Consider the following 13999-nt stretch of genomic DNA (forward strand, 5'->3'; position numbering starts at 1 on the left):
TGAGTTCTTTTCTGCATATCAAATGCTGTTGGTTTATTCTAAACACATTTGTCGTTTACAGCAAATCAGTGTCTATTTGTGGTTCCTGCTGGAGCTGATTTATGAAGAGATCTCTAGGGATCGATTCAAATGTCAAGAATCGATTCGATTCCGATTCTTAAGATTCAGAATCGATTATCAAGATTTGATTCCGATATTGATTTGGGTTAGTGTTATTAAAACTGTTTTTTGAGCTGTTGCATGAATTATATGACTGTAGTTATGCAAAATATTAATACTAGTATTATATTGAGATTCAACAGCAAGTATTAGCAGCTAATGATGCTGTAAGGACCAATCAGCTCCCAGAATGCTGATAGAACTGCTTTCAGAAACATTGTGTGGATCAGAATTACCAAACAGATCCAGGGAGGAAACAGAGACGGATTAAATCAGTTTTATTTTTTCCCACATTCCGTTTTTATTTGTTCCATTTTTGGCCTTTTTTGGTTTTTAATTTTTGAGCATTTGGTTTTTAGCATTTTTTGCAAATGTAACCCCAAGACAGTATATAAAGTAATGAAATATAGACAATTTATGCAATTATTACTGAAAACTTTAATGTTTTCATACCTTTAAACATATTTAAAGGCAAAAACATGGCACCAGTTATTCTCGTGTCCAACAAAACATTCCTTTTTTGGGGATAAACAAAAAAATAGGGTTAGGGTTATGTAATGATGAAAAAAAAAAAAAACACCCAAAAAATAAAAGAAAAAAAGATCTTTAGACATATGAATCGATTTTTAGGAATTAATATGAGAATCGATTTAGAATTGGGAAATCAATTTTTTCAACACAGGCCTAGAGATCTCTACGATAAAGTTATGAGGATAAGCTTTTAGCCAAGAATAATGAGCATTTTATCACAGATCGCTGAATGTGATTAAATGGAACTGTTGTTCAGAGAATTGTTTTCATATTTGTTCTGCATTGCACACTGAAAGAGTTAGTGATTGATTCAGATTACAGAATATATTACACAAAACCCCCAAACATGAGGAAAAAAGTCTTTTTGATTCCAAAATATTATGTATCAGCACATGAAAAAGTAATCTGGTCTTTTTTGGAGAGCTTAAAATGAGATGAATCCAACCTCAGATGAACAACAACAGCACGACATATTTCACCATGTCATTATTTATTCAACAAACCCTCAACCTCATTACTTCAACAGGAATTAAGATTGTAGCAGTCTAGCAGTTTCACAAGTGGAAAGCTTTAAAAACGTGAGCCGATCTTCCTGTGATAGTCCAGCCAGTTCCCTCCAAGATCAGGCTTCGGAAAGCTCAGAGAAACTGGGAAAGAAAAATAATCCTAAAGCGACATCGAAGTCTTTACAGGCCTCAGTTAGCATCACAGTTCATGCCAGTGCAAATATAAATAAGGATTGCACCAGCTGGACTTATTTGGAAAGGTTGCCAGGAGAAAGGCCAGAGTTGAAACACTTTTAAACAAACTAAAAGACTGTGTTCGGAGAGAAACGAGCAACAGTACAAGCTGTCGGATCAGAAACTACAAACTTGTAACATCGAATATGGATAGAAATGCAAATATCAGCTGTTTTTAACACTGTAAGATAAGGTAGAAAAGCTGTGGGAGACGCTCTGAAAGAGTATAGGAGGATTTTATCAGTGACTGCATTACGTCAAGCAGATAGATGTTTCCATGACGAGTTGCACTGTTGTGTTTGACTCGGTGCTCGGCAACATTCTTCATGTCAAGGCATTGTTTGTACTTGCAGTTTGTACTTTGTACTCTACTTTGCTGCTGGTGTTTCCGTGTCTCCCAGTGGAGGGTTGTACTCGGAGATCCATCTGCATCCGAACTATTTAGGCACCGTTTTTACACCGCTCCAATTTCAGACTCCTCTTTTTTTTCAGCATCATTAGTAACCTTTAAATCCTCTCTTTCTCTGGCAAAGCCAGTGTTGACATCCTTGTAATAGGCTTGGAGTCTCTCACAACAGACACATTTCATGCTTTTGCTCTAGTGCTCTGAACACAGAAATGTCTAAACAAGACAAGTGAGACAAGTTCAAAAAGGAGCCTGTCTGGCGGTGGGATGTAACCAGTACTCGAGTTGTAAAAGAAAATCAGGGGGGATGGTGGATTTTATCATATGGGGACAGATAATTTGTGCTGATTACAAATAATTTAAGTATTATAAATAATAGCAGTGACCAAAACACCTGCAGAAATACTGCAGGAATGACATAGCAGCAGTTAAATGCAGCCTTCTGTAAGCTTTAAATATCCACTGGACTTACATCAAATACATCAAAACACAAAAATAAAAAACACTTTTCTGAACTTATCAATATGACTCTGTCCTTCACAGGATAAGTAAAATGGATCACTGCAAAAACTCAAAATCTTAACAAGAATATTTGTCTTATTTCTAGTTAAAATGTCTCATTTTAGTAAAAAAAATCTCATTACACTTAAAACAAGACTCATCACTGGAAAAAACAACAATTTTCACCTGTTTCAAGTAGATTTTCACTTGAAATAAGTAGAAAAATCTGCCAGTGGAACGAGATTTTTTTTGCTTGTAATAAGAAGATAAATCTTGTCCCACTGGCAGATTTTCCTACTTATTTCAAGTGAAAATTTACTTGAAACAGGTGAAAATTGTCAAATAAGTTATTTTGCTGGGGTTATTTTTCTGGTGATGACTCTAAATGTTGAAATAGCAGTAAAACCACATTCATTGATGAAATGACATAAGGGATGGAAAGGGGGGAGGATTTTGACTGTTTTTATTTCAGGGGGGGGTGCTATCCCCCCTCATCCCCCCTCAACTCCAGTACTGGATGTAACTGTCTTCCTGCGTCTCTTTCTGTGACCCCAGTGATTCCAGATACGCTCCAGATCAGCTACACGCGCTCCCTGACCAGCCAGCCGGTGCCGGAGGGGGCCGAGCTGACCCTCACATGCTCATCCAGCATCCAGTCGCAGCAGCTCACGCACCTCTCCATCACGTTCGGGAAGCGCGGTGGCGAGGAGCCTTCGGCAGACGGAGATGGAGCGGAGGCCGGCACCGTCAGGGAGATCATCTCCATCGACAAGCTTCTGGGGGTCCTGCCCGGGAGCTTCTACAAGACGCGCTACGATGATGGAGAGATCACGCTGGAGAAGAGGAACGGAGAGGGCGGCCAGGGCGTGTACGTCATGAGGATGAAGGCGGTGCAGCCGGACGACTCCGGCTCGTATTTCTGCGAGGCCTCTCAGTGGATCCGGGACCCGGATCGCTCGTGGCAGAAGATCGCTCAGAGGACGCTGGACATCGGCAACCTGACCGTGAAGCAGTTAGGTCAGTATGACAAAGTAGGGATGGGCGGTATGGACTAAAACATTTATCACGATAATTTCTGGCATTTATCCCAATAACGATAAAAAAAATACCAATACAAAAATTTCTTTCTTTCTTTCTTTCTTTCTTTCTTTCTTTCTTTCTTTCTTTCTTTCTTTCTTTCTTTCTTTCTTTTTAGGCTCATTTCTTTCTTTCTTTCTTTCTTTCTTTCTTTCTTTCTTTCTTTCTTTTTAGGCTCATTTCTTTCTTTCTTTCTTTCTTTCTTTCTTTCTTTCTTTCTTTCTTTCTTTTTAGGCTTATTTCTTTCTTTCTTTCTTTCTTTCTTTCTTTCTTGGCTAATTTCTTTCTTTCTTTCTTTCTTTCTTTCTTTCTTTCTTTCTAGGCTAATTTCTTTCTTTCTTTCTTTTTAGGCTCATTTCCTTCCTTCCTTCCTTCCTTCCTTCCTTCCTTCCTTCCTTTCTTTTTAGGCTCATTTCTTTCTTTCTTTCTTTCTTTCTTTCTTTCTTTCTTTCTTTCTTTCTTTCTTTCTTTCTTTCTTTCTTTCTTTCTTTCTTTCTTTCTTTCTTTCTTTTTAGGCTCATTTCTTTCTTTCTTTCTTTCTTTCTTTCTTTCTTTCTTTCTTTCTTTTTAGGCTTATTTCTTTCTTTCTTTCTTTCTTGGCTCATTTTCTTTCTTTCTTTCTTTCTTTCTTTCTTTCTTTCTTTCTTTCTTTCTTTCTTTCTTTCTTTCTTTCATTCTTTCTTTCTTTCTTTCTTTCTTTCTTTCTTTCTTTCTTTCTTTCTTTCTTTTTAGGCTCATTTCCTTCCTACCTTCCTTCCTTCCTTCCTTCCTTCCTTCCTTCCTTCCTTCCTTCCTTCCTTCCTTCCTTCCTTCCTTCACGTTGTGCATCGATTTAACACAGAACTATAAATCAGTTTTACACAAAAACGTCATCAACGGGAATTTATAATTTTTACCGCGAGATGAAAAATTCTTACCGTGGGGAATTTTTTTGACGGTATATCATGAACGGTAAAATATTGCCCATCCCTACAACAAAGACACGGTTCCACTATAGTCCCTTTTATCACAACTATGATCGCATATGAACAGTGCCGTTAATTATTAAATCTACAGGAGGCAATTCATTCTTTTATAATAAACCACACTGCAGAATAACACTTACTGGACTAAGTTTGTATCATGCTTTTCTAAAGAGTCATAGAAAGTGCTTTACGAGATATTTGATATAATTAAAGCTGCGAGCAGCGATGAACGGGCGCTCGTACCCTTGTGCACGTTCAGGCTGCAGTGGAAGCTTGTATGACTTTCATGTAGATTCTTCAGGCCTGGACATTTAGCGGATGACACCACCCACGACTCTCTATGTCAAACCATTCAAAAGTTATGGCAGAAAGTAGGAACTATCAGATATCGACCAATCAGAAGAAGGGGCGGGGCTAATTTGCACCAATTATGTTCAAGGACTCAAAACAGAGTCCGATGACACCACCCACGACTCTCTATATCAAACCATTCAAAAGTTATGGCAGAGAATAGGAACTATCAAATATGGACCAATCAGATGAAGGGGGGGCGCGCTTTTTGGCGTCTATCGTTGCCACGGTAACGCTTTTGAGAAAAGTAATGCGCGTTGTCGCAGGATGGAGACGCACATTTTGATGTATAACACACCTGGGTGCACGTTACGATTCGGGCGAAGAAACGGCCGAAGAAATGGCATAAATTGCACCAAAATTACACGATTAATTCAAAATGGCTGACTTCCTGTTCGGTTTCGGCCATGGCGCCAAGAGACTTTTCTTTAAGTTGCAACATGATACAGGTGTGTACCGATTTTCGTGCAAGTACGTCAAACCGTATTGTGGGACTTGAGGCACAAAGTTTTCTAGGGGGCACTGTTTAGCTATTAGGCCACGCCCATCAATGCAAACCATTAAATATCAAATTTTTCGCCAGGCCTGGCTTGCGTGCAAAATTTGGTAACTTTTGGGGCACGTTTAGGGGGGCAAAAAGGCCCTCATTTCGTCGGAAAAATAAAAACGAGAAAAACAAGGATAAAAATAAAAATGAGGAAAACAATTCCTACAGATACAATAGGGCCTTCGCACTGTCAGTGCTCGGGCCCTAATTAAAGGTTCAGGAGACTTTCACAAAGAGGACGGTGTAAATGAGGGATTTTAAAGCAGTAAGAGAGGAAGTGGACAAAGATTTTCAGAATCATTTAGCTCCTATGTTTTACATCACAGTAAAAAATGGCAAAAAGCAAAGCAGATTTTGGTTTGATCTGTCATTGCCACTGAAGCAGTACAGTGTGCATCCTCCTAAATACGCAGAGCCCGTGAGAACACTGGACTCCTGAACTTTGCGTTTCATCCAGCTGAATAGCCGATATGGGAGCTGCTTGGCTCACTGACCTACTTTCTGAGTGGCTTTGGTTGTTTAAATAATAGAATAAATATTTGTATCTGATGTGCTCTCTCACTAGAAAGCTTGGACCCGGCATGGATTATCATCTAACAATTAAGTTTACTATACAGGACTGTCTCAGAAAATTAGAATATTGTGATAGTTTTTTTATTTTCTGTAATGCAATTAAAAAAACAAAAATGTCATACATTCTGGATTCATTACAAATCAACTGAACTATTGGAAGCTTTTTATTATTTTAATATTGCTGATTATGGTTTAAAATTTAAGATTAAGATTCCCAGAATATTCTAATTTTTTGAGATAGGATATTTGAGTTTTCTTAAGCTGTAAGCCATGATCAGCAATATTAAAATAATAAAAGGCTTGTAATATTTCAGTTGATTTGTAATGAATCCAGAATGTATGAGATTTTTGCATTACAGAAAATAAAGGACTTTATCACAATATTCAAATTTTCTGAGACAGTCTTGTATATAAACCAGTTCCTATATAAGAAGTAACTGCAAACTTCTTATCATAGTATCTTAGAACCTGAATTGATGAAATCAAAGGTCTTAGAAAAGACTAAAGGTAGTTATTTTCGTTTCCCATGGTGCAAAACCAAGATAAGGCATCGATCACTCAGAACAGCCAGGACTGAGTTTCCTGCCCGTCCCGTCTCTCCTCTGCACTGCAGCAGTCAGTCGGCTTGACAGACAAGCAGAATCCAGGCCTTGTTTATCCAGCTGGATTGAATAAGTGAGGAGCAGAGGGCCGTGTGCTTGGATAAACGCCTCTGGCCATGCCGTACGTATGAACGGCCGTATCGTGTTTTCTCCTCCTGGACCACAAAGACGAGCTCTCTGTCAGACTGATGTGTTCATTCACGGTTAAAACAGAACTGCTGCGCTTTTGTCAGCAGTCACTTCTTCACTGCTGCTCTTTTTTTGTAGTTATTATAATGCTGAGAGGAGGAACAGGTACAAGTGCTAAAGGGAATCTCAGCGAGATGTTTGCAGGGAGCCCAAATCTTTCTCTTCTGCGTCAACTTGACGCTTAACAGCTCATCAGTGCGTGCATTGTCTCTTTCTTAACAGACACCCGCTAACAAGCACTATGCTAATACAATAGTCTCCTTTTGTTTGCATAAAAATGCCATGTATTTGGTTCAGAGAGGCTTTGCAGACACAACAGGTTATTGTTGACATCCTATTATTTTACCAGGCTCTTAGAAAGTACGTTTATTTACATACAAGCTCAGGGAGTGGTTATCTTTAAGTTCACGATTCTTGATTATTAGGCCCAATCCCAATACACCCCCTACTTTCTTCCACTAGCCCTCCCTCACTATCACTACCCCTAAAAAAGAAGGGAAAGATTTTAGGGCACTTGAAATCTTCCCAGGTCTGTCCCAATACACCCACTACTCCTACTTTCACCACCACCCCTAAAATTAGGAAGCTGAGAGCTAAAAGCTGTTTTAATTTCAGCTCTAGCGCTGTTAATATGGCACTTTATTAAGTTTTAATATTTTTTCAAGCGTAAAAGTAACCGTTAAGATCCCCAACCTGGGCTCAGTTAATCCAAATAAAGCCTGTTAAGAAATTTGACCCGATGTTTTCGGCGATGAAGAGACCGGGGCGCAGCAGCAGCAGAAGCCGTACAGACGTGATCGCCAGGTCAACCTGCGCCGTCGTCCCGGGGAGAAACCTGCAGCTCTTTGGAGAATTACCGCTGGCTGAAATAAATCATTTAGGAAGATACATGTTGGTTTAATAGATGAAATCTAACAGTTGTAGCTACACCTGTTAAGAAATTTGCTCCAAAAATTTCGGGATTTCTGCCTGCCTGCCGGAACAGGAGCTGATTTATGGTTTTGCGGTAAATCGATGCAGAGCCTACGGCGTAGGGTACGGCGTACGGAACCATAAATCTGCCTTTATTCTGGCGAGGTTTGAAAAAGACTTTGCAACAACGGGCAAACGAGTGATTATGTACATTCTCTGAGTGAATATTATGAAAGTAAAATATATATTTATCGCTAAAAATGTAATCAAAACGCATTTTTATGCAGAAACTAACTCAAAATATTGATTTTATTCACTAAAAAATAAGAAATGTCAGCCATGTTTTTTTTTTTATTCAGTCCGCAAATGACGACGAAAAGCATTCTGGGAAATTTTTATGTCCCTAGATAAGCTAGTGTGCATCGAAAAACACTCACTCCGTAGGGACAGATTCATAGCCACTACACTAGTTTTCTTCACTCCCCCTAGGTGGAAAGAGGAATTGGGACACCACTACCCTCACGGGAACACGCAAAATGTAGGGGTAGGGATGAAAACTAGGGGTAGTGAAAGTATTGGGACAGGGCCTTAGTGTGTTGTTAAGAGACACTGAATATACACAGTATGGATGAGATAATATTTTACATCTGGAGGATCTTTTTATGTTCACATATAATAAACAGTAAATCTTAAATTGTTACACCTAAAAAATAATTGCTTGTGCTGATTATGGATAGTGTGTGCCATATCCAACGGGGACTTACTCTGCTTTTATTCTTACACGTTATTGTCTGAAGATATTAATAAAACGTCTGACGTCTTGGATTTATGTGGAAGATAATCCTCCTGTAGTCACTGTTGTAGTGTAGTGCTCCGTGTTTTGATTTCTGTGTTTGAATGTGTGATGTTGGAGACATCTTTTGCCTGCTTTGCGTTAATCTATTATGTGTGATGTAGTAGAGAAGCCACTCATGCTTCCCCAGAACTACTACTGGAAGTATATCACTTCCTGTAAAAATGTTTAATGTGGCAGACTAAGTACCGGTTTGTGGCCTTTCACCGATATTGAAATAGGACTCTCTGGAACATAAAATGTGTTCATTTCTCTCCCTCTTGTCCTCTTGTCCCCTCGTACACAGCGGAGTCTCTGAGCGTGACGTCCTCACCCAGGGGGGACGTGACCCTGCAGATTGGTTCGCCTCTCATCCTGACCTGCGAGGTCTTGGGGCTGCCGTCTGACGGGAACTCGGGCCTGCTGGTTCAGTGGATGAAAAGGGGGTCTGGAAACGGAGAAGTCGCTGGAGCCGGAGGCGTCGAGGTATTCTCATTATACTCGTTTATTTACAGCTAAAATGGTTTCTTATCTGCAACCCTTTTTGCTATCTGGCAGGCCAAGGTGAAGGTTAAAAGATTAGTCCAATGTGTAATTACCTTGAATATAACAGATAGTTAATCGTGATTATCAGGATTTGGAGGTTACATGCATTTTCTCTAACTGTGTCATTATTAGGGCCCGAGCACTGACAGTGCGAAGGCCCTATTGTATCTGTAGGAATTTTTTTCCTCCTTCTTCTGATGAAATGTGGGCCTTTTTTCCCCCTAAACGTGCCCCAAAAGTCACCAAATTTTGCACGCAAGCCAGGCCTGGCGAAAAATTTGATATTTAATGGTTTGCATTAATGGGCGTGGCCTAACGGCTCAACAGCGCCCCCTAGAAAACTTTGTGCCTCAAGACCCACAATACGGTTTGACGTACATGCACGAAAATCGGTACACACCTGTAGCATGGCACAACTTAAAGAAAAGTCTCTTGGCGCCATGGCCGAAACCGCACAGGAAGTCGGCCATTTTGAATTAATCGTGTAATTTTGGCGCATTTTATGCCATTTCTTCGGTCGTTAATGCGGCCCGAACCGTAACGTGCACCCAGGTGTGTTATACATCAAAATGTGCGTCTCCATCCTGCGACAATGGGCATTACTTTTCTCAGTCAAAAGCGTTACCGTGGCGACGATAGATGCCGAAAAGCGCGCCCCCCCTTCATCTAATAGGTCCATATTTGATAGTTCCTACTTTCTGCCATAACTTTTGAATGGTTTGACATAAAGAGTCATGGGTGGTGTCATCGGACTCGGTTTTGAGTCCTTGGCCATAATTACTGTGAATTATCCCCGCGCCTTCTTCTGATTGGTCAATATTTGATAGTTCTTATTTTCTGCCATAACTTTTGAATGGTTTGACATGAAGAGTCATGGGTGGTGTCATCAGACTTCTTTTTGAGTCCTTGACCTTTATTGGTGGAAATTGCACGCGCGAGGGCCCGTTCATCGCTGCTTGCAGCTTTAATTCTTACTTGGTTCAGCTTTGTTGACAGATAAAAATACTTAAATGACAGCATATTTCAGTTTACAGTCTAACACAACAGTGACAGTCTAACACCTTGCTTCCTGTGAAGGTTACGGTGGCCCAGATGAGCCCAGACGGCACCGTGAGCTGGGGCGACGACCTCAGCAGGTCCAGCGGAGGCTCCTTGGAGAAGGTGGCGGAGGGGAAGTACTCGCTGAAGCTCTTCTCAGCTCGGCCCTCCGACTCGGGGGTGTACCGGTGTGTGGTGAGCGTCTATGCTGGCAGAAGAAATCCCGGCCCGTCTACGCCGGTGACACTCACCCAGAGGTCGGAGGGAGTCACTGTCAACCTTAAGACCAAAGGTGAGCGGCGTGTGTTTTGATGACACGTGGGCCTCGGCTTCGTTATCTGCCACAGACGGGGATGGGGCGATCATTTGATTACTCCAGTATGGGGATCGGCTGGCAAAGGGGGGGGGGGGATCTCCTGAATTTAATAATTAATATGAACATGTTAAATCAAGATCTTTACACTATAGATGCTGTTTTAAGCTATCCAAACCAAGGTAGGACTTATCAGTTAACAATTTTATATTAGGAATAGGGATGGGTGGTATGGACTAAAAAATGTATCACGATAATTTCTGGCATTTATCCCGATAACGATAAAAATGACGATTAAAAAAAATACCAATTAAACTCCACCTTTTTAACTATAAATCTATCTCGCTCTCAGATCCGCCATGTTTGTTACACAAAAACGTCATCAACGGGGATTCTTTCTTTCTTTCTTTCTTTCTTTCTTTCTTTCTTTCTTTCTTTCTTTCTTTCTTTCTTTCTTTCTTTCTTTCTTTCTTTCTTTCTTTCTTTCTTGCTTGCTCCTTTCTTTCTTTCTTTCTTGCTTGCTCCTTTCTTTCTTTCTTTCTTTCTTTCTTTCTTTCTTTCTTTCTTTCTTTCTTTCTTTCTTTCTTTCTTTCTTTCTTGCTTGCTCCTTTCTTTCTTTCTTTCTTTCTTTCTTTCTTTCTTTCTTGCTCCTTTCTTTCTTTCTTGCTCATTTCTTTCTTTCTTTTTTTCTTTCTTTCTTTCTTTCTTTCTTTCTTGCTTGCTCCTTTCTTTCTTTCTTTCTTTCTTTCTTGCTCCTTTCTTTCTTTCTTTCTTTCTTTCTTTCTTTCTTTCTTTCTTTCTTTCTTTCTTTCTTTCTTTCTTTCTTTCTTTCTTTCTTTCTTTCTTTCTGGCCCATTTCCTTCCATCCTTCTGCGTGGATTTAACGCAGAACCATAATTCAGGATTCAAACAAAAACGTCATCAACGGGAATTTATCGTTTTTACCGTGAGATACAAATTCTTATCTTATCGTGAACGGTAAAATATCGCCCATCCCTAATTAGGAAGTCATTTTACATCTGTACCATCCTCAAAGAGTTTCCAGTGCACAAAGAGAGAGGTGCAAAACACTAAACTTGGCCTGAAGACTGGTTCTCAATAATATGTGTTCTTTTGTGAAACGCCATCAGTCGCAGCGGAGGTACGATTCAGTACAGTCAAACGCTCTGGAGGTGTTCTTCCTCCACAAGCTACATCCAGTGTAGACTCCTTGAAAAAACAAAGCATCCCAGAATGAATTTCACATCAATGAGTAGGAGTAAAGGTGGAGGAGGAAGCTCAGAATTTGAAGTGAACACTTTAAAACTCTTTATCTGTGTTGGAATGGAGCTTTATGTTATTCTATTGTGAGAGTCGTTCTTCTAACTTGACATCTGCACCATTTTCCAACATTTATGCTGCCAATCCAACCAGCAAAAAGTCCAAACTGCTTCCTCCCATCCCCCTCGGTACTTTTTCCCAGCTTAAATTTCCTATGAACGACCAAATAACGCAGGTCCAGACTTGACATTCTTGCTGTTGAGAAATAAACGCCCATCAGCGAGACTGTGAGATGTGCAGCCTCACAGAAATTTGAGCACAGCTGGAGAACTTTGTTCTTTTCACTTCTGATTTCACCGACTATTTAGTTTTTATTTAGCTGCTGTGTTATTATGAACTCGGAGAGAGTTTTTTGCATTCATGGAGAGATTAGTTGCCTGGGATGTGAAGAACCGTTTGGTTGCAGAGTTTTATCATGAAATATAGAACTGGACATCAGGAATGGGTGATATTTTACCGTTCACGAAGGAAGGAAGGAAGGAAGGAAGGAAGGAAGGAAGGAAGGAAGGAAGGAAGGAAGGAAGGAAGGAAGGAAGGAAGGAAGGAAGGAAGGAAGGAAGGAAGGAAGGAAGGAAGGAAGGAAGGAAGGAAGGAAGGAAGGAAGGAAGGAAGGAAGGAAGGAAGGAAGGAAGGAAGGAAGGAAGGAAGGAAGGAAGGAAGGAAGGAAGGGAGAAAGAAAGGAAGGGAGGAAGGAAGGGAGAAAACAAGGAAAGGAGGAAGGAAGGGAGGGAGGGAGAAAACAAGGAAAGGAGGAAGGAAGGAAGGAAGGAAGGGAGAAAGAAAGGAAGGAAGGAAGGAAGGGAGGAAGGAAGGGAGAAAACAAGGAAAGGAGGAAGGAAGGGAGGAAGGGAGAAAACAAGGAAAGGAGGAAGGAAGGGAGAAAGAAAGGAAGGAAGGAAGGAAGGAAGGAAGGAAGGAAGGAAGGAAGGAAGGAAGGAAGGAAGGAAGGAAGGAAGGAAGGAAGGAAGGAAGGAAGGAAGGAAGGAAGGAAGGAAGGAAGGGAGAAAACAAGGAAGGGAGAAAGGAAGGAAGGAAGGAAGGAAGGAAGGGAGAAAGGAAGGAAGGAAGGGAGAAAGAAAGGAAGGAAGGAAGGAAGGAAGGAAGGAAGGAAGGGAGGAAGGAAGGGAGAAAACAAGGAAAAGAGGAAGGAAGGAAGGAAGGGAGAAAACAAGGAAAGGAGGAAGGAAGGGAGGGAGGAAGGGAGAAAACAAGGAAAGGAGGAAGGAAGGAAGGAAGGAAGGGAGAAAGAAAGGAAGGAAGGAAGGAAGGGAGGAAGGAAGGAAGGAAGGAAGGGAGAAAACAAGGAAAGGGGGAAGGGAGGAAGGGAGAAAACAAGGAAAGAAGAAAGAAAGAGATTCCCGTTGATGACGTTTTTGTGTAACAATCATAGCGGATCTGAGAGCGAGATAGATTTATAGTTACAAAGGTGGAGTTGAATTGGTATTTTTTTTTTATCTTCATTTTTATCGTTATCAGGATAAATGCCAGAAATTATCGTGATACATTTTTTAGTCCATACCGCCCATCCCTAGTGGACATTCAGATGTGCGTGTTGACTGTTTTCAGTGCGTCTAACAAACCCGCGAAACTCCCTGGAAATTAGAGTAGTTATGAAAAATATTCACCTCGAGTTTTTTGGTTCAAGGCTTGATCAAACCATTGTTACATCTGTTTAGTTTCAACTTTTTTTTTTTGGCTGTTCTTCTTCTTTCCACAGATGTTTTGGTTTCAGCCGTGGCTCAGCTCCCTCGTGGGCCTCTGCTCAAGCGCGGCAGCACCATCACCTTGATCTGCAACGCCACCGTGACGACCACGGGCCCGGCCCAGGCTCAGGTGCAGTGGCTGCGCTGGCCCATCCCCGAGTCTGCCGTCAGGAGGGAGTCGGACGCCGCGCCGGTGGAGCCTCCCGTCGTGGAAACGCCCAAAGTGATCGCTGCTCTGATGTACAACGGTGTGGCCAATACCTACGCTAACAGCAGTGAAATCAGCGTGGACCGGCTGTCGGCCGTCAGCTACAGACTGAGGGTCCACGTGGCCACGATGGAGGACCAGGGCATGTATGCGTGTCACGCGGAGGCGTGGGGGCAGGACCCGCATGGAGGCTGGTACAACACCGGGGCCAAAGCAGAGTCAAATGCAGTGACTGTTTACCTATATTCCAGAGGTAAGAGCCTTATTCTGGGTTAGTTGTGTCCAGTGTTGTGCTAGTTACTGAAAAATAGTAGCTAGTTACCGTTACTAGTTACTTCATTAAAAAGTAACTCAGTTAGTAACTCAGTTACTTAGACCAAAAAGTAATGCGTTACTATGAAAAGTAACTTTTTAGGTACTTTAAATAAAAAAATTATTTTAAATGCTCCCATTTAATGCCCCTCTAGCCTTCATTTCAGCAGGTAC

The 13999-nt window shown here is 41.2% G+C and overlaps 1 protein-coding gene across 4 annotated transcripts in view; it reads left to right on the forward strand.

Annotated features, from left to right (window-relative positions):
- Positions 1 to 13999, forward strand: part of igsf8 (immunoglobulin superfamily, member 8) — a 34174-nt gene that overhangs the window by 6063 nt on the left and 14112 nt on the right. For all 4 annotated transcript variants that reach the window (XR_009782959.1, XM_061726703.1, XM_061726702.1 and 1 more), the window contains exons 4-7: positions 2893 to 3354; positions 8693 to 8871; positions 10009 to 10261; positions 13320 to 13766. Coding sequence is in view for 3 of the 4 variants with exons in the window: in XM_061726703.1 (XP_061582687.1) it covers positions 2893 to 3354; positions 8693 to 8871; positions 10009 to 10261; positions 13320 to 13766 (1341 nt within the window). In the remaining variant the exon portion in view is untranslated. The remainder of the gene's footprint in view (positions 1 to 2892; positions 3355 to 8692; positions 8872 to 10008; positions 10262 to 13319; positions 13767 to 13999) is intronic.

Source organism: Cololabis saira, chromosome 8, assembly GCF_033807715.1.
Source record: "Cololabis saira isolate AMF1-May2022 chromosome 8, fColSai1.1, whole genome shotgun sequence".
Lineage (NCBI taxonomy): Eukaryota > Metazoa > Chordata > Actinopteri > Beloniformes > Belonidae > Cololabis > Cololabis saira.